General features: G+C 41.6%; 1 protein-coding gene across 2 annotated transcripts in view; it reads left to right on the top strand.

The window, feature by feature from the left end:
• RNF128 (ring finger protein 128) overlaps positions 1–17,335 on the top strand; it is a 41,015-nt gene extending 23,680 nt beyond the window's left edge. For both annotated transcript variants that reach the window (XM_005020473.6, XM_027465163.3), the window contains exons 2-7: positions 3,126–3,373; positions 9,559–9,630; positions 10,216–10,298; positions 13,840–13,936; positions 14,392–14,560; positions 15,917–17,335. In XM_005020473.6, coding sequence (XP_005020530.2) covers positions 3,126–3,373; positions 9,559–9,630; positions 10,216–10,298; positions 13,840–13,936; positions 14,392–14,560; positions 15,917–16,032 — 785 coding nt within the window. In that variant the 3' untranslated portion in view covers positions 16,033–17,335. The remainder of the gene's footprint in view (positions 1–3,125; positions 3,374–9,558; positions 9,631–10,215; positions 10,299–13,839; positions 13,937–14,391; positions 14,561–15,916) is intronic.
• Positions 17,336–19,478: the final 2,143 nt, after the last annotated feature.

The following is a 19,478-nucleotide window of genomic DNA, read 5'->3' on the forward strand; positions in this document are numbered from 1 at the left end:
TCATAGGAGACAGGAAAGGAGAGAGCTGGGAAATGTTTAACTCAACAGATTTTGCTTCTGTTTAGCAATGTGACCCTATTATTAACTAAACAGGCAGCAGCTTAATCATACCTTCTAACTTCCCTTAAACTCCCACAGGAAGCCTTGTTTGAATCACAAAAATTGACTTCTGGTTTAGGGCTTGGGGGTTTCTTTGAGGTTTCTGTCATGCACAGGTGGTTGACTTTCCTCTTCCTTTGCTGGAGTCTAGAGAGAAGCTGACAGTTCAGGGCAGCAGCTGGTTGAGGCACCTCTTCAGGTGTCCCCTCAAATAGCTCACTCCTTGTGAGATGCCCAAGCATGGTCAGAAGCCTCTGTCCAGTTGGTGGCTTCCTGGCCACAGGCATGTTTAAGTATGTGCCATGATGGGATCCTTCCAGCAGCTCAGGAAGCACTGAGTGGGGGTTGTGCTAGCTGCTTTTTATTCTCGCAGCACAGCGGTGTGTGTAATCACGGCTCCTGGGCTTCTAGCTTAGCTTCAGGCCAACACAGTGTCCTATAAAACCTCTGCTTGCCAAAAGGAACTTCAGATGCTCCCCTGACAGGCCCTCTGTATCGGTGCCAGAGCCTTATTTTGTCCAAAAGGAGCTTCTAAAGTGACCAAATGCCTGTGCTACTAGTGGCCCAGGTCAACCATCCTCTGAAATATGGGAAAGGAATCCAGGAACAGCACTGACTGCTGGCACAAGGTGTTGGGTTAACCGTGTGCTGTCAGGTTAGCTCACCGGTAAGTGCCTTTAGAAATGAATTGTTGGTCTTAAAAGCTTGTACCTGCAGTACAGAATGTTGAAGATGGATGCTGACGTATGTCAGCAGGGTTTTGTTCTAAGGGGCAGCAGTGCAGATGCTGATGGACATTACTGTCCTCTACGTTCTGCCTTAGTTCCTGCAGTGTCAAATCTCTTAAAAGCTGTGCTTTCTTCATTGTTGGTAAAAATAAATCAATAAATAAATCTAATTGTTGCCACAACTGGCCATGCCTAAAACCTGACCCCAATACATCACCAGTCTGCTCCTTCATGAAACAATGTCTTCCCTCCTCCACCCCCCATGGGTGTGAGTATGCATTAAGGGTTGCAGTGACAGGAGGAAAAGAGGCCAGCAGCTTGTGGCTTGCAGCGAGGGTGCTTGAATGAATGAGGCGGAGCAGAAAACACCCACCTAAACTTCCTTTCTTCAATAGCTGCAGTCAATGATTTGAACTAGACCAGATGAGCACACACGTTTTGATCCAAAGCAGCTGAAATTGTGAGAAGTCTCTGGGGTGTGTGTGAAAGGTACCAGGACAGAGCTTAACGTTGTCTTCTAATAACATCCTGGTGAACTGATTAGCCTGAAACTTCAATAGAATTAAGATTATTTTTTTTAAGGGTGTAAAACTTCATCACAACTGCTGACTTGGTAGTTGAAATGGCTTTGCAGGTTGGTGGTGACATTTCATTAACACAAATCCCTGTACTGTGTGTTGCATTGCTCTTCACCACAAGCTGTATTTGACTGGTGAGGCATGTAGAAGTGGAGGGGAATAAGGCAGAACAAGCCTTTTGGCAAGCTTTTTATTTTCTTGTTGTGTCAACCTCTTCTCCCACGCTTTTCCTCTACGCTTACGAAAGTAATAAGTCTCAGTTCCTGACCTGACCCATGCTTAATTCTTTTCTTGTTCCTACCACCTCCTTCCAGCTCACTTTATAACTGGCTTATAAATCCCAGCTCATCATAAAGGATGGTAGGTGCAGTCTGACTTATTTCCCTCCCCCCACCTCACTGTGAGATGCCCTTCTCATTACAGGGAGCTTTCTGAATAAAAGATGAGTTCTCACTGGGGAGAATTGCTAGACATCATGCTTAGACATCTCGGATCAAAGGCATTACATGAGCAAGCTGGAAAATTAATAAGTGCTTTTTAAAATGAGAGCCTTTGTGGTTTAACACCAATTCTAGTTTTGATAGCTGAAAGTTGGATGAGGTTTCTCTTAATGGAGGGGAAAAAAAAAATTGGTCTCACCAATAAAACTGGTTTGGCTGGGAGGTTAGCTAAAAATAGCACTTCTGTAACAGCCTTTATTCCTTCGCTGTGTAATATATTATGAATGTTGTGCAGCTGATGATTTAATTCAGTGGGACTCCTTACCGGCTAATCTTCAAATCTTCTATTTGGTTTAGAGAGACCAGGGACTGCTTACACATCTTTTCTCCTTTTTTCCCCTAAGAACTTTTTTGCTGTGTTGAGACTGCCTCAAATTCCTACAAATAGTATGGAAGGTCCTCAGCATTTGCCACTTGAAATGAAAACAGCCTTATTCAAGTCAATATTTGTGACCAACGTTGCTTGAAGTTTCTTCCAGCCATAAAACTCTTCCTTCCTCTGACGTTTTGCCATGATGTATGATCAAGGAATGAACCCTGATGTTAAAATCTGGATGGGGCTTAGTCTGCCACTCACAGTTTAAAAGCCAAGCGCACCTCAGTATTGGCATCCCTCTGAACTTGCCTTAGAAACCTGCAGCATTTATATTCACCACTAAATTTCACTCAAATGTTCTTCAGTTGCTTCTGAAAATGCAGGAGCAGAGGCTGATCTCTCTTTGATCGTTTGGTGTCTGGATAAGTACTCAACAGTGCTGTTAAATTTAGTTAAGAACTAGCAGCAGAGCAGGGAGGGAGGCAGATATATTACAGGAAACATCCCTAAGCCACCAGCTCTGTGCCTGGCATCTGGGCGCTATCTCCAGGAGCTCAATCCCTAGTGACCTTGCTATGTCTGTAGGATTTCTTCTTAATTTCGTGCAGCTCGAAGGCACGTTAAAATATAAACTGCCAAAGTGTTGTCTAAAATAATGATGACGAGTGTCCCATATGGGAGTGAGGAGCTTTATGGAGAGGAATGAATTCTAAATATGGCTTGCTATACTGTTGAGCTGAACAAGTGCGAGGAGATGATGCTTTTTCCCCCAGTCGTATTAAATCTGTTGATGCCGGTTAGAAACTCTCCAATGTGTTCTTTGGCACTTGAACCAGAGCCTCTAAGTTGATGACTGTAATGCAGCACCTGGGAACTGAGCATGGATTCCCCTTCTCTTTTGCAGGTACAGGAGACACTGTTGCAATTATGATCAGCAACATGAAAGGCATGGAGATCTTGCGCAGGATCCAGAGTGGCATGAAAGTGACAATGGTTATTGAAGTGGGGAAAAAGCATGGTTCTTTGATGAATCACTACTCCATCTTCTTTGTCTCGGTGTCATTTTTCATTGTCACAGCAGCAACCGTGGGTTACTTTATTTTTTATTCTGCTCGGAGGTTCAGGATCACGAGGGCCCAGTCCAGGAAACAGGTGAGTGTTGTCTCTGTGTGTGCCATCGCTTAATATCCCCCTGAGCCACTATGCTGTGGATCTTAAGGCTGAAATAGTGCTTGAGTACTAAAATCACTGAATTCCTTCCTTCCACAGGAAGGAGAGTGTGTAATCTGTAAACTGCTAAGGGAGATATGTTTAAACAGCTAAAATCTTCCTTCTCAAAGGAATAGCGGAATGTTACCTATCTAATTGTATCTAGAGAGTGCAGCTGATGATGCTTTCCTAACTTCTTTCCTACAATTTTACTCCCTGAACTGCAGTGCAGCAGTAATGCTGATGTACTGGAGGAGGTGAGAGAGCTAACCTGCTTTTAGCTGACCCTCACACTTCCCACGTAGTGCTGCCTATGTGCTAGCTGCAATGTGAGACACGATTACAAATGCGTCTGCAAAATGGTGCATGACTCCTGTCGTGTTTTGTAGACCACAAGTTAGGAAACTGCCTCTTGTTGAAAGCTTCTTTCTAACTGAAAGCTTTCTCAGAGCTGTAGTGACAGCCTCAATTAGGAGGTGAAAAAAGGCACTGTTGTGTTCTCTTTAACCCCCAGGCAGGCAATTGTTAATGAGTTAAGTTTCCAAGTAACTCTCCTCTGTGCAATTATCTGATCAGCTGATACAACTAATGCACACAGCTTTGTCTTCAGTCTGATCAGACCCACCTTACACCTGCTACTTCAGGGCTTAAGCAAAAGCCTTAAAGGTGAGAATTAAGTACTAGCATGACATTTGTCAAAGGTGATGGGCAACAGGAGGAACAGGATCTGAGTGGTTCAGATACAAGAACTTCCCTTGCAGCTGTGTTGCAAAGGAGACTATGGGTATTTGTAGTGCATCTTTGCAAGTTTCTTGCAGGAGGTACCTGAACTCTGAAAGAAGTGTTCCTAGAGTCCTCTCCTACAGGTAGTAGTAGCATAAGCATCTTACTCTAGGTTGGTTTGTGAATTATGTCAGGATTGGATTAGATACTTAGAGATGTTCTGCCTTTAAGGAACATGTGCCCTGACGAGTTTCTGTGCTGTTGTGGAGATTGCAGGCCCCTTGAGCGAGATCCTTCTGAATGAATCTGAAGCTAGAATTTGGACACAGGTGTTGAAATTTAGGCCACTTGTGGACATTGGTAACACTTTGGGACTGACTAAAATGCTAACATGCAGAACCAGTGTTCTTGGCAGGGAGAGACTGGGGTGAATGGCAGCAGTGTTCACAGAGAACTTGGCCAGAGTTGAATGCTGGGTTCTTGCTTATAACAACAGCTCCTAACTCAGTTGAGTTGATGTTCTGGAATCCTGCTGTTTAAGTGTGATCTCGCGGATGAGGACAGTCAGCTGGCAATATGCTTACAGACTAGACATCTAATAGTGGGCTGAAACCTCTATTTGTGCCTCGTCTAAGCTGTCTGCCTTATCTTGGGGTCTTGGGGTCTGTAAGTGCTTCATTTTAGAGTGTGTGTGTTGTTATGCAACACCTGGAAGTGACATGAGAATACAATAAGGGAATAGCTGGAAGAGCAGTATTGAAGTCCTCATCTGATGGTGAGATGTAGCATTGCCCCTCCTGGAAGTTGTGCTGAGTTGTCTCTGTAGTAGTACCTATTGTGAGGGATGGCATGGAACCCGTTACCTTGATGATGTTCACTTACTAATGGCTGTGGACAGGGAAGCATACTGTCTCCTGCTGCTCAATTTCCTCTTTCATTCTGTCTGAACTACCCCGTAGTGAGAACTCTGTTGCAACACTAAACAGGCTTGGGTGCCCTAGAAACTGATCTGCAAAAGATGCTTGTAATCAAATCATACAAAAAAAAACTTTCCTCCTGCAAAGGTATTTAACAGAGTAGTAGCAGAAGTTCTGCTCTGTTCTGATCTTTCAGGCTTTCAAAGAGCTGCAGCTGTTATTAATGCCTCTGGTGGATGGTACTGGGAAAATCCAGTTGGCTTGGCTTGCAACTTGACAAGCTGTTTCTATCTTGGGCTCCATGTGCACAAAGAGTTTACTTTAGATTGAAAAATAACATTGACAAATGACATGCCAGTTCCACATGATTTCAGCCAAACTGAAATTAAGGAGCCTTAAAGTGCTTTTTACAGTATAAGAATCAAAGAAAGCTTTTCTGTCATAGTGCAAAAAAAAAAAAATGTACTACTCTGTAGAAGTGAAACCCAGGACAATCCAGAATTGTTTTTTCAATTGTTTTTTTGTACCAAGGCGTCTAAAAATTGACCTCACAGGGATAAGATAAGCAAAGAATAAAAAAAGTTCTTGTTAGTGAAGGTGAACTAGTAAAAAGGTGGCTCCACAGTGTTCTGTTAACTAGCTGACTGGATTTTCAGCGTATTTCTGAAGTCTCAAAACAGACTTTGAAACACTGAATATTAGTCAATCAGCTTATCAGTGTGCATGCTACATGTGGAACTTGCCTGTCATCGTTCAGCCCTTGAGAGACTGTCTGGACTTTAGTCTGTTATTTGGTGGAGTATTTTCTCCTCCATCACACAGTTGTCTAAGGGTTATGCATTATTCTGGGAAGTATCTTGAAGAAACAGTTTGTTTTCATGGTAATTAATACAATATTTCAAGTATCTGAATGTATCCCTTTACTGGTGTTGTATTTTTTTGTAGCATCTGTGCACTTTGTGACCTTCCCTGTGGTATTATATTGCTATTCTATGAAGTCTGATAGTACAACCAAGCATTAGTCTTTTTAAAAAGTCTGTATATTGCTTGAACCAAAAGAAACACTTCCTGATTGCTTTACAGAATGCTGTGATAAGCTTATTATGATGAATGATGGTAATGCTCTGTGGTTTGTTTCTGGTATCTTTGGGTTCTTGAATCCCAATTGCTTGCTAGGGGTCAGAGCAGAAACAGGGGTAACCCCTGTTTGAACTGGATGGTCTGAAGATGTTTACCATATTAGCAGTATGCTTTTCATTTTCTTTGACTTGGGAAAAGTCTCCAGACTCTAGTGCTTTCAGAAGTCAGAAGCGATCTCTTGTTTTATATATAGTCAGGCTGTTGAGTACATTTAATCTTCACCATTTACCAGCAGAGCTTCTGTACTTCTTGATGCGACTACGTGCATTTTCTGGTGAAGGAGCTCTTTTCTCCTTGGTTTGATCACATATAACCCACGTAAGGTCTGAATGCATTCTTTGCTGCAGAATTTTCTTGGAGGCAGCAGCTCTCTCTCAGCTTGAGCAGGAATTGTATACAAGTCAGGAATGTGAAACTGCAAACCTTACTTAATACCAAGTGACTATTGAGGAGAGCCAGTCATGTTATCTTGAAGTCCAAGTGAAAGCATGAGTTTAATAACACATCTATCATAATTGTGAATTGAAGTGGAGTTCTATTTTCCTCATCATAAACCAACTAGTTAAGCTGTTTACAACCAGCTATTTATTTGAATGAGTATTTTCTTCTGGGCTTGAAAATGAAGTGCCCACCTCTGCAGTCTGTTAGGGAGGTCTGTGGGTGAAAAGAAAAAATGAGAAGGGAAGTACAAGAGGTGGCTTGCTACCTTTCTAGCCAGTGAAATGAGAAATGCAGTTCTGCAGTGTATGAGCCTTTTTAATGCAGAATGGCGGATATTAATCTGTGGCCTGGTTTCAGATTTGTGCTCAAGTCTTTACTTCCAGTGATTTCATAAGAATTAGGTGTTGCAGCTGAGCACTGACCTAATTAATGGCTTTGAAGGAGAGTTGCTCATGTTGCTGCAATTCAGAGAAATTTCTGTGGCAGGAGTTCCTCACCTCCTTAGAGCTTGCTGGTCTGCATTGCTGTGACTGTACTTGCAGGGGGCCCAGAAAGCATCCTTGTGCTGGATGGTTTGGAGATTAAATTGGCAATGAGGGACTAGGTAAGACTAGGGACAGCAAACCCACCCTTCACATTTTGAGGCCTATCTACTTCAACATGCTGCAGCCCGGATAGCAGCCAGGATCTGACCTATCTTGTAATATCTTAATTCTTTTTTTTTTTTTTTCTTGCTTCAGCCTAGTCAGCTTCTTGTTTTTCCAGAGCTGCTGGGTTGAGGCTTTTAAAGTCATTAACACTGAATGTTTGCTCCAAAAACCTGGCTTCACAAAATGATTTGACATTCCAGGCTCGAGTATCCTGGATCTCCTGGTAGGCTACTCAATAAAAGCTTCCTCTTGCAGCCTTTTGCCATCCCCCTGGAAGTGTGTTCTGCTGTACTTACCAAAATCAATGTTAAAGGTGACTTTGCCATCGGTGCATTTCAAGAACAGCAATTAAACTTGTGCCCAGGCAAAACCTAAAATATCGTTTTGGTAAATTATTAATCATACAGCCATTTGAGTACACTTAAACTTTGCTGTTTGCCAACAGAGTTTCTGCAGCCAGTTGGGTCCTGTCAATATGTTTGGCCTGACATTAGATGCATAGATTAGGTACTGTAGGAGGGAGTACGCTCCTAGATAGTTGAGTTCTTGATTTATAACAAGTAGCTGTGACACAGGTACTAATATTGCTGCATTCCTGGTCTGTGGATGAAGCTATGTTTGCTACTGAAATGTTTAGGGGCTGCAAGGTTTTCTGAGACAAGTATGTAGCTATTTCCCTGTGGCTTGTGTCTGAAACATTGACAAGGGGAACACAATTCTAAAGTAGCATACAGAAACTTACACTAGTGTCGTCAACAGAAGCCCTTTACAAGCTCCAAAGAAAATTTGACCAGTTTTTGTTCTGAATAGGTAAAATACACATGCAAACCTGCTTGCATCCTTTACTTTAGGATCATGTGCGTATCTTTCTTGATAATTGTTATAGCTATTAACTGTGAAGCTTCTGAAAGGATGCATATTGATGCCATATGTTAGAAGCCCAAAACAACATGGTATATCACTAGGTTTAGCTTCACCAAAGCTATGTAATAGGATTGCAGCAGACTATATAAATTAACTTGTTTGCTGTTAACTGCTTCAGCACAGGAAACTTTATGCAGTCTTGAATTACCAAAATTTGCTGAGTTTGTTAGGTGTCATCAGTAGCTCATCACCAGCTTGTTCCCCCTCTGCTTCTGCCACAAGCCCTGCACCTTCATCCCAGAAAAGCTTCTTGTAGATTAAGTAAAATTTGTTAGGGGAAGTAATGCTGGAAAGGTAACAGCACAGTGTTCCTGTTTGGAGCAGCTGAATCTGGAAGAGTTTTGGGGCAGCAGTGCCAGAGCTGCCTGATACACCTCCGTGTCCTGAGGCAATAAGAGCACTGGGAGGGAAAGGACAGTCAATTCTTGATGGTGGTGGAACAGCACCAACCTGTGACCTTTAAACAGAGATGTTGGCTCCTGTGCTAATTAAATGCTTTGCAGTGACAGCTGGACAGCAACAGTTGCCAGGCAAACTGGGCTTCTGCTCCTGCTTGTCTCTGCTCGGCTGTCCTGACAGCACCAAGCAAATGGTGTGGAGGGGAATGCAGTTCAGCTTCCTCCTCTGCTTTCATTAAAGCTGCCTCGTAAACCACCTGGGGCTAGTCATTTGATTTATTTCACAAGGTGGTGGAACTAGGGGGAAAAATAGCTGAGGTTTTTTTTTTTTTTCCCTTCGTGGTCCATGTTACTTTGAACCAAAACCTGACAGGTGTGGTCGGTGCTAGGAGGCTGCTGGCTCCTGAGCAGTTTGTGCTCTGTGAAATAGTCGTGGCAGAGGAGTAGTTCAGGGTACGCTGGTGGTAACTGAGCTGATGGGCAAAGAGCCTTGCCTTTCATCGTGGTGTGAGTCTCTGCCAGGATGTCATAAAATAAGTAGTTAAAATTATTGATTGTTGGACTTGGTGTTCAGTCTTCTGTTCCAAGTTAATTTGAAGGTTTCTACTTATTTTGGCTAGGTCTAATCTGATCAAGGTATTATCTTACATCTTCTAAAAGAAGAAACCTTTGAAATTCCTGTGCTTTATGAGAAGGTTAGGTCAAAACAAAGCATATGCAAATGCTTTGTGTCATCCAGAGTCAATAACCATATGAGTATGTCCTGAAGCTTGTTTCATGTTTTGTCTAAATAGCATGTTCATGCTTACTTAGCTTGTTTCGATAACATCTAGGTTATAAAACCAAGGTGTCTAATGCAGGCAAGCACCAGTAAGTATTAGTAACCATCACTTATGAGAGAAAAAGTGTTTAATGAGGACTGCTTTCTGTTACAGCGACAACTGAAGGCCGAAGCTAAGAAGGCCATTGGACAGTTACAGCTGCGCACCCTGAAGCAAGGAGACAAGGTATAACTCCTCTGCCATCTCCTGAGCCTTCTGGCACATGCTTTGCACAGAATGTAAAGCTTGGTCCTTCACATTGTAAAAGGTTGCAGAAGCCTCTTGGAACATGTAACTGTGTTGCGGAGGTGGTTCCTCTTTCAGGCCAAGTCCTTTTGAGGGGTGCAAGACTTCCAAATCTGCACTTTCTTATACATTTTTTTAGCTGCTTACTTGTATTGTTGAGTTGAGAGTTCTGAATTTTGTGGCATGGATGCTTAAAGGTAAACTAGTACTTCTCCCCAGCTTTGCGGGCTGTTCTTCTTGTGGTTAAAATTGGTGGTAATGTTTTCTGAACCTCTGCAGTAGTGCCTGAAATAACCCAGTGATGGTTTGCAGCTGTATTTCTAAACCATGGGATTAAACTTTGAATGCTTCTGTTCAAACAACAGCTTTACTATGAGTAATCCATTAAAATGTGTTTATATAAGATTATATATGGAAGCTATTTTAGATTACTTTAGCTAGACCCCTCTGTCCTCACTAAATCTGACTAGTTCAGAAGAAGCTTTCACAGTTGATTAATGCTGTGAATTCATTTTGCCGCTTTAGGAAACTGGTCCTGATGGAGATAGCTGTGCTGTGTGCATCGAGCCGTACAAGCCAAATGAAGTAGTGCGTATCCTGACTTGCAAGTAAGTTGTCTTCCAAACTGACCCTTAATCCAAAATAATGAAACGTGCCTCTACTGGTTGTTCCTTCTGCTGTGTTAACAAAGCTGATCAAGCTTCAATCAAGCTGTTGCAGGGCATGAATTCTTGAAGCTGTCAAAGTGTTTCAAATTACAGGAACTATGTAAATGCCCACTTGTATGAATGCAGGTTGTAGGGGCACACTACTTTCCACTGTACAGCTTGGCTGAACACATTACTTCTCCAGAAGATTCTAGGGCTTTTTAAAGATTTCTTCCTCTGCTGATGGTATTGGGTTTATATGGCAAGGTTTTGGTAGTGGGGGCTGCAGTGGTGGCCTCTGTGAGAAGATTCCAGAAATTGCTGTTAGATAATAGCCACTTTTAGCTGGCTCCAAAGAGACCTACTGTTGCCCAGAGCCAAGCCAATAAATGATATTGTGCTCTGTGAGAGCAGATTTAAGACGGGAAAGCAAAGCTACTGCATAACAGCAGCTGGGAGAGCAAGGGTTGAAAACCAGCCCTGCAGAGATGAAGTTCAGCACAGAAGGATGGCAGGAGGAGCTCCAGGCACAGAGCAGCAGTTTCCCTGCGGCCTGTGGAGAGGCCCCTGGTGGAGCAGACTGTCCTCCTGCAGCCCATGGGTCCCACATGAAGCAGATCTCCACACTGCAGCCCATGGAGGAGCCCCTGGTGGAGCAGGTGGAGGTGGCCTGGAGGAAGCTGCAGCCCGTGAAGAGCCCCCGGGCCAGAGCTGCAGCCCGTGGAGAGGAGCCTACGTGGAGCAGGGGGGCTGGGGGGAGCTGCCACCTGTGGGGGACTCGTGCTGGAGCAGTTTGCTCCTGACAGATGGACACCATGGTATGGAGCCATGTGGGAGCAGTTCTTGAAGAGCTGCTGCCTGTGGGCAGCCCCTGCTGGATCAGTTTGGGAAGGACGGCATCCTGTGGGAGGGACCCCATGGGGAGCAGGGGCAGAGAATGACTGAGAGCGGCAGAGATGTGTGACATTGACTGACCACAGCCTCCATTCCCCTGCACTGCTCAGGAGGAGGACTATGTAGAAAGGGTGGATTGGGGGTGGGTGTTCTTAGTTTGTTTTGAATTTCTCACTGCTCTAGCTTGTTAGTAATAAGTAATAAATTTTATTAATCTTCCTACTCTGAGCCTGTTTTGTTCGTAACAATAACTGTTGAATGATCACCCTGTCCTTATTTCAACCCTTGAGCCCTTTTCATCATATTTTCTCCCCCTTTCCCTTAGATGAAAGGGAGTGAGTGGTTATGGTGAAATGCAGCTGGGCAGCTGAGTAAACCACCACATGGGTGTATGAAAACGATAACTCTAAATTGCAGATAACTGGTGAAACTGCACATTTCTTGTCACTCAATTTCCTGTTTACTGAGAGGGTCATGGATATCAGTCTGGTAAACTAAACTTGTCAAATCATGCTAACTTGTATAGTTGAGAAGAAAACCCTTCTTGATTCTTGCATGCCTTTTCTGAAATAAAGGCCAAAATAGACCTATAGCAGTTTATTCTTCTAGAATTTTCTAGTGTTGTATCTCATTGTGCTCCTTTGAAAGCCTGGTATACTACTGTTTTATTTTAATAATTCCTAAGATAAGTAATTAAGCCTTTTCAAGGCTTAAGGAAGTTTGTTCTGTGTGAGTTCTGTGTGCCTGCTGAATGGGACTGCTGCGTCAAAGCTTCTAAAATCAGAGCTAAAGTACTCAGGTGAAATACTGTGTGAACTGCACAAATTTGATATGGGAAGAATGTGCTTTTACATGAGGAGGGTTATAAAAAAGCACTTAAAGTTGATATAGAAAAAATCCAGTTCTGAAGAATGGAAAAATCAGCTCTGATTTAAGTGTTTGACAGATAACACTGCTCAGAACATACAACAGCTGCAGGAGTTATTACAGTTTTGTCAAAGCTCTCTGTTTACAAGTAGTAGGACTTCTCAGCTGGTTTGATATCGAGGGGTTGGGCTGGTAAGGTGTTATCAACAAACTTCCTGGATGTAATGCATAGTATTTAGAATAAAACAAAACTGAATAAGCTTTCAGGAATGTCTTAATGGTTATTAGGTTGTCTTGTCACGTTTGTGCTAGTGGGTAGTTCTGTATAGTAATGAGTTAAGTGCCATAAGTATAGAGGCATTTAGAGAAGTCAGTTCTAAGTATCTAAAGCCTGTCATGTTAGCTCCCTATAAAGCCTCCTGATCTTGATATGAATTTGTAAAAAACAAAGCATGATTTACTGGCTTAAGAGGAGAGTGACTTCTTTTGAATCTATTGTTTATAGATGAATGTTATACTGTGTTTTGCTCTGAGGCTGCTTTTAAATGTATTTCTTTGGCCAAGTATCTCTTTAAATGAGACTAGCTTAAGATGACCATGTTTGCTTGATGATCTCTGCCAATATCAACCATATTAAACTCTCTATAAACTGATGTTTACTGCAAGAATGTACTTGATGTTGGTGGTCAGCCACAGTGATGAGACCCTCGTTAAGAGCATTTAACTGTATCTATAAATGAAACAAGGAAAACAAGCAATTGAATGCTCCTGTGAGTCACATCAGTGGTATTTGGGGCGTAATATGTTTGTATGTATTTGCAGAAGGCATTCTTGTCCAGATAGTCAAACTAGGTATTTATAGCAGGAGAGGTATACCAGACCTAAGCACAAGTTCTTAAAATTGTCAGTCATCAAGGAAGTTTTATGCTGTAGTACACACGTTACATTGGTACAGGTGGAAGTGACGTTTATGTAAGCTGCATTGGAGAATTTTCTATCATGCTTAGGTGTAGGACACTGAACACCAAATGTGGTGAACTCATCACTTGTTTCATAATAGAGACCTGATTAACATTGAACAGTGCCTGTCTGCCTTGCTGTTCCTATTCAGGCAGAAGGAACGGGCAAATTACAGGATTTCAAGTAGTCTGTCTGAATCTGTGTCCTAATTCAGACCCATTGTGGAACTGAGTATCTTCATAGAAGCAAACATTTGCATCTGTAGTGGCTGAACTATATTTAATTTATTGTGTATGCAGCCTGCCAAATATCCACTTGGAATACACAATGACTGTATAGGCAAAGTAAATGTGTGGGAGTGTAGTTTATGTTGATGTAACGTGGTGAGTTTTTTTTTCTATGTAGTTTTAACAGAAGTGCTATTTAGTCATGCATCTGCATGACAAAAGTTGACCTTGAAGTTAATGTTGGTGTCAATATTTGCATTATTTAAAGTATCAGCTGGGAATCCATTGTACAGTGGCTAAAAAAAAAAGCTTAAGACTGATGTAGCAGAGATAATACTGAATTTTAGCAAGCTGGGTAGAGAAACCAATAACCATAAAACAGCTACAGGTTGAGAGACCAACCAGCTAGCTGTAACTTTCAACTGTAACTTCTGGCAAAATAAGGCAATTCATTCTAGAATGAATGAACTTTCAGTGTTTGTAAATAAGTCTAGTTGCTGCTACATAAATATCTGCACTGATGTGAAACATAACTTGTTATCTTCTTCCACCAGCCATCTCTTCCACAAGAACTGTATTGACCCCTGGCTTCTGGAGCACAGGACCTGCCCAATGTGCAAGTGTGACATACTCAAAGTTCTGGGTGTTGAGGTAAGTCAGTCTTTCCTGGTGGTAGATGCCACTACCAATATTACGCTACAATAAATAAAGAATTGCTCATGTGTTCTGCCTCTGATCTGGGCAAATGCCAGAGGAAGATGCCGTTGCCAGTGCCTGACCCTGCCTGGAACAGCTAAAATGTACGTCAGAGTTTGCCAGGGGATGGACACCTGCACTGAGTGGAAGAAAAATCTATTTTCCTATTGCTGGCCAATAGAAGGGAAGAGTTAGTTGAAGAATGTGGAAACTGCATCTGAACTTCTCATTCTAAATACGCAGTAGCTGGTTTTCACTTATGATGCTGAAGGTTAACCACAGAGCTTTTTATTTATTTGAAATCTTTGAGTAAAAGTCCACAAGACTTCATTCCCTGAAGACGTTCTTTTTCTAGAAAGATGTATACTCCTTCAAAGCTGTAACTTAAGCATTTCCTCTTTTTTGCAAAGGTGGATGTAGAAGATGGGACAGAGTCTGTGCAAGCTACGGTATCCAGTAGGACATCAAATGTCACTTCAATTAATGAAGAGGATAGTCGTAGTGAAACTGCATCATCTGGATATGCTTCTGTACAAGGAGCAGATGAATCTGTTCTGGAGGAACATGCGCCATCAGAAAGTAAGCATATTGCTTCATTTGTTTTGCTGGATTGCATTGCCCTTCTATTGATTGTGCTATGAATTAGGGTGTTTTTTGCCTTTATAACAGAGCAGTGCTTTAAGAGTTGTCTGCAAAACAAGGTGTTCATCTTTCCTGTGTTTTAGCACTTGGCTCTGACACTTTTTTCAAATGAGCTACAATCTAAACTTGAATTAAAAATAGAAGCTTAGGAAAAGAATAGTTGAAAATCACAGGCTTAATACTTGCAGGCCAAAGGGAATTTATGAAGATGTTCCTTCTCTTGTTGTCTTTTTGGAGATTACATTTTGGATGAGTGAGTGTTGCTTTGCCACCACATCTGTCTACTTCAAGTGATTAAATACTCAGAAAATCTTTAGGAAGTCTGTCCAGCTTTAGCATAAATGATGCAAAACCAGAAATGACACGCTTCCTGTTCAAGTCCAGATTTTGCCAAGGCTGAGTCATCCTTGAACACCCTTCAGAGTGTTTTAATTGCAAAAGACGATTAGCATTTCCAAATGCTAATATTTTAGCATCTTTTATCTTTTTGAACAAGAGCGTATGTATCAAAAATGCCTTTTAATACTCAACTCTGCCAACACTCTCAGTGCTTCTGGTTTCTTCTTTTAATTGGAAGAGATTCCAGTTATACAAATTAGTGTAATTATCCTGGATTGTGGAGTTCCTCTTTCCAAGGCAATAAGCATGGAGGCTTTCAGAGGTGAAAGGGATGTTGTGGCTGTGTAGCTCTCCTGTTGGATGCATAGCTGATATAATAAAGTGTGGGATTTGCTGCCACCTGTAGGACATCATGCCCCAGCAAGTGAAGTGTGTATGGAAGAGCCCTGTTCAGGCACCCCAGCTGAACAAAGGGCACTTCTTATAAGCTAAACATCAGCAGCTGAAATTGCATGCTTATAAGTAAATGAAGTGGTGCTGGGCTTGCTAGATGGCTCAGGCCCTCGTGTATTCTTGGGTGGCAAGGACAAATACTAATGTCAGCCTAACAAAAATACTGTGTAGGGAGAAGGCTATCTTCTCTGAATTGCCATGTCTTCCACTGTTTATCCTGAGCCAAGTATCTTGGAGTCACTCCTGATGCCTGTCTTCAGTAGCCCTAAAGTCACCTGAGAATTGTCTCCTCATTTGTTTTTTTGGTGCTTCACACTGCCTTCTGGCACTTGCACACACAACCTATGATTGCTCAACACTAATGAGATTTAACTCCAAAACCATAAAAAAGACAACTACAGTAAGCTTGTGGAAATAAAGCAAGCATATTTTTGCTTTAAGGTAGTAGAACTTGCCAGTAATGCTTTTTAACTTGTCTGTTGTTGTTTTTGTTCTGGATAGATGATAACACGCACCTTGTAAATAATGTATCCCAACCTTCAGCTGTGAATGTTCCACCCCTCGACAACCCAACTTTTGAGGCAGATGAAACACAAGTTCATGAAGTCAAGTCCTAAGAACATGCCCAGCAACATGGTGTAAGCCTTCTGCAAGGAGCTGCCTACTGCCATCACATATATACCAAACATTGTAAGAATCCAGTGGATGACTGTAGCAGCAATGTTGCCTTGGAAATGCTGAGATCAAATAGATTTAAGTCATGATTATATGGTTTGCAATTCTTAAAACTGCGTCTCCCACGTGGAATTTAGTTTTAGCACTCTTCAGATAAAGCTGTCTTAAATACAAAGAAAACATCAGATTATAACACTAAAACAAAAGTTCCATCTTCAGCAAAGCTTCTCTTCAGCATTTGAGTTCCTTTTATAAGGAGAAGATTCTTTATGTAGTAGCTGTCTCTACTGGTAATTGTTTTGACTTGTTTTTTGTTGTTTATTGTTTTTAATTCAAGTGGATTCTCATTGTAAACAAATAGATTTTGATCTGGTCTAATTCTTATTTACCAGACACAGTTTTTCAGTTTAAAGTTAACTGTATTTAATATTTCAGTGCACTAATTTGGTAGGAGAAAGTACAAAGTAATGTCTGTCAAACCGGATTTTTCCCACAGTGTCTTTGGTTATCTGGTGAAGAGATTGACTCTTGACCTCTCCACTCCAATCTAACTACCACACAATTCCTAAAGGGAAAAAGAGGGCTTCAGGCTGACAGGCCAAATCTGACTTGCACAATACTGTAAAGGGAACAAATGCAGGAACTTTTCAAACCTGTTGATACTAGTCTGAAAGATCCTATATGATTTTTGGAGTTATAACCATCTCTAGCAGCAGCAATATGCAAGAGTCTTGGCTTTGTGGAAGTCTGGGATGACTTCTGGAAGACTTGAGCTGAAGACGAAAAGGTAGATCCTTCTGAAAGGATCTGCTTGTTCAGGCAACACCTAGCAAAGAACCCAGTCTCTGAAAGATGGTGGACTGTTGCTGTGCTGTGTCTTGCATGTGTGCTGAAGCTGATGTCCTGTAAATGTAATGTGATTGGAAAAGTTTTCTGCTATCTGTGGGGAGTTGGATGGGGGCCGGGGAGGAACACTGGATACTTCAATACTAAGTTTAGGGCCTTGCCCGTCAAAGGTAACTGAGGACATCTTACAGATGCACTTTATTTTTTTATCTCTGTAACTATGGTTTGTTTCTAATGTTAGCAGAGCTTTGTCTTAAAGCCCGCAATAAGGTACTATTAAATCTGCAGGGGAAAAGCAAAGCCTTTTCTTATCTATAGTATAATTAAGAATGTTGTAAATATTTAATGATTTGTATTGAATTTGAATATGAAAATGTAAATAAAACTATATTCTGATGACCTGTTTGTCTGACACTGGACCCTGAGACTCATTTGCTGTTGCAAGGCCAAAAAGCACCAGTGCTTGTTCAAACTATTTGGAATAAGGAGTGCTAATTATGTGCAGGATGCTTCCATTACATGGATTAAAATTTTGCTGAGGGGCTTTGAGCCCAGTGCTAAATATACAAGAACAATGAGCACGTTAGGACAGGCCCTCGAAGTTAAATAGCCAAGAGGTGGGTGTGCTGGCAGGGTGGGCGTAACACAAAGGGCATGTTGTCTTGAATTCTATCCTCTTCTTGTGTTTGAGACTCTATGCCTGCCACAGCTTTGTTTGCTGAGCTGCTTGATGTAGTTCTGAACTACTTGTTTGTGCACGGATCAGCACAAGGCAGTCTTACTCAAATTCTTAGATCACTTGCATCTCACCTTCCTGTCTGGTTGATCAGCATTCCCACCCTTAAGTTATCGCTCTTTGTCTTACAAAGCATTTTAGAAATAATTGAGTGCCCTTTGACAGATACTACATTTGGCTTCCCAGTACAGAACAATTTCCATGTCTAGTTTAGTTGTAGGTACAGCATAGTACTTCTCAGTTCAGGGTTAAGGTAATGGTGTGACTACACAGAAGTACAGAAATGTCACCCAACCAAATTGACCACCGCTCTGTTTTGCAAACTTCCACATCAAGCGGAAGCATTGACTGTTAATGGACTCAAACAGTAAACCTAAGTATAATCTGACTTCATGCTGGAACTGTATCTTGCTGATAGCTGTGATCATCTTCCTATTCTACCTCTGAAATGTAGGACAGAGAAGGGAGCTGGCAAGCTGTGAATACGCCTCCTGAATGCTTAATTTCATTTTCATTTCAAAAAGCTTTTATAAATGTATGGTGTGTAAGCTATAATAGTCTCATGATAATATTGTGTTATGAAATCATCTGCCAGTCTTGGGTTTAATGGGAACAAGATTCAACCTTCAAACAAACCATCATTAGCAAAAAGGTGGGGAAAGGAATTCAGACCAACTCAATGTATTGAGAGGTGCTCTGGCATTTTTTTTTTTGTTCTGATCCTATTGATCTGATGCATCTGAGTTGCTTTGCTGGTAGAATTCCAGCTTTTCTACTTACTGTCTCTTCAGCAATAAACCTGTATTTCTTCTAGTCCTGGTGTTTCTAAGGGTAAATCCAAGGGTAAGGTGGATCCACTGCATTTTCTCAAGGAGTGTACTTGTGGAGTATGGAGGGATGCAGCAGCAGAACACCAGTGGACTCAACTCATGCTAAGATAGCATCAGATGCTGTAGACATATTCTGTAAAGATGTGAATTTACTCAGAGCTCAAGGTATCTACACTACTATTTTGAAAAATTTTGAAGATTCTTGGATCAAATGTGAAGTACTCTCAAGGGAGTAAGAGCAGTGTTTGTATCTGGACAGTATTTGAGCTGCTAGGCCAAAGAATTAAATGCTTTTCTGGTTTTGCATCTTAACCTGAGAGCCTGCCACATGCGGATTCTGTTTGTAAATATTTGCCACAGAGGAGTTTGTTTTAAAATGAGAGTGTGCAAATTTCACACACTATTACAGTGAGCTCAGGTCTGTTGCTGTCTCATTTTGAAAAAATTTTTTCTTATTCACTAAATTCTGAAGAGGTTTTCCCCTGGAGAACGTTACTACAGTTATTGCTGCTTTAAAGAAATTCTGAAGTTGCACTTCATTTTCAGGTTTCTGTAGATAGGACCTGTCTTTGGCTGGCTTTGCTTAGAGCACTGTGCAACACATTATTATTTTTTTTTGTGAGGCTATGGGCTTGGTTGGTTCTGTGTACATATACATATATGTGTGTGTTGTGACATAATAGACTCCTTTAAGCAAGATGCAAAGAGTGTGCCTGAGGATAGGGTTGTTCCTGAAAAGCAATGTAAGCTTGTTGTTATTTTGCAGTAGTTCTGATGTTTTGCTACACGTACTAATGTTTGCATGTAAGATGCTAAAAATGATGTGCCCACAAGGGGTAACAGTTGTTAAAATGAATGCCTCTTCTGACTCTGTTTCCATTGAGTCACAGACATCTCAATTGTTCTGTCCCTAAAGAGAAAGCAGAACAGGTTCAAACGTCATCTAGCATGTTTACTCACTGCTGTCACTTATCTT

Source organism: Anas platyrhynchos, chromosome 10 (genome assembly GCF_047663525.1).
Source record: "Anas platyrhynchos isolate ZD024472 breed Pekin duck chromosome 10, IASCAAS_PekinDuck_T2T, whole genome shotgun sequence".
In the NCBI taxonomy this organism is placed as follows: domain Eukaryota; kingdom Metazoa; phylum Chordata; class Aves; order Anseriformes; family Anatidae; genus Anas; species Anas platyrhynchos.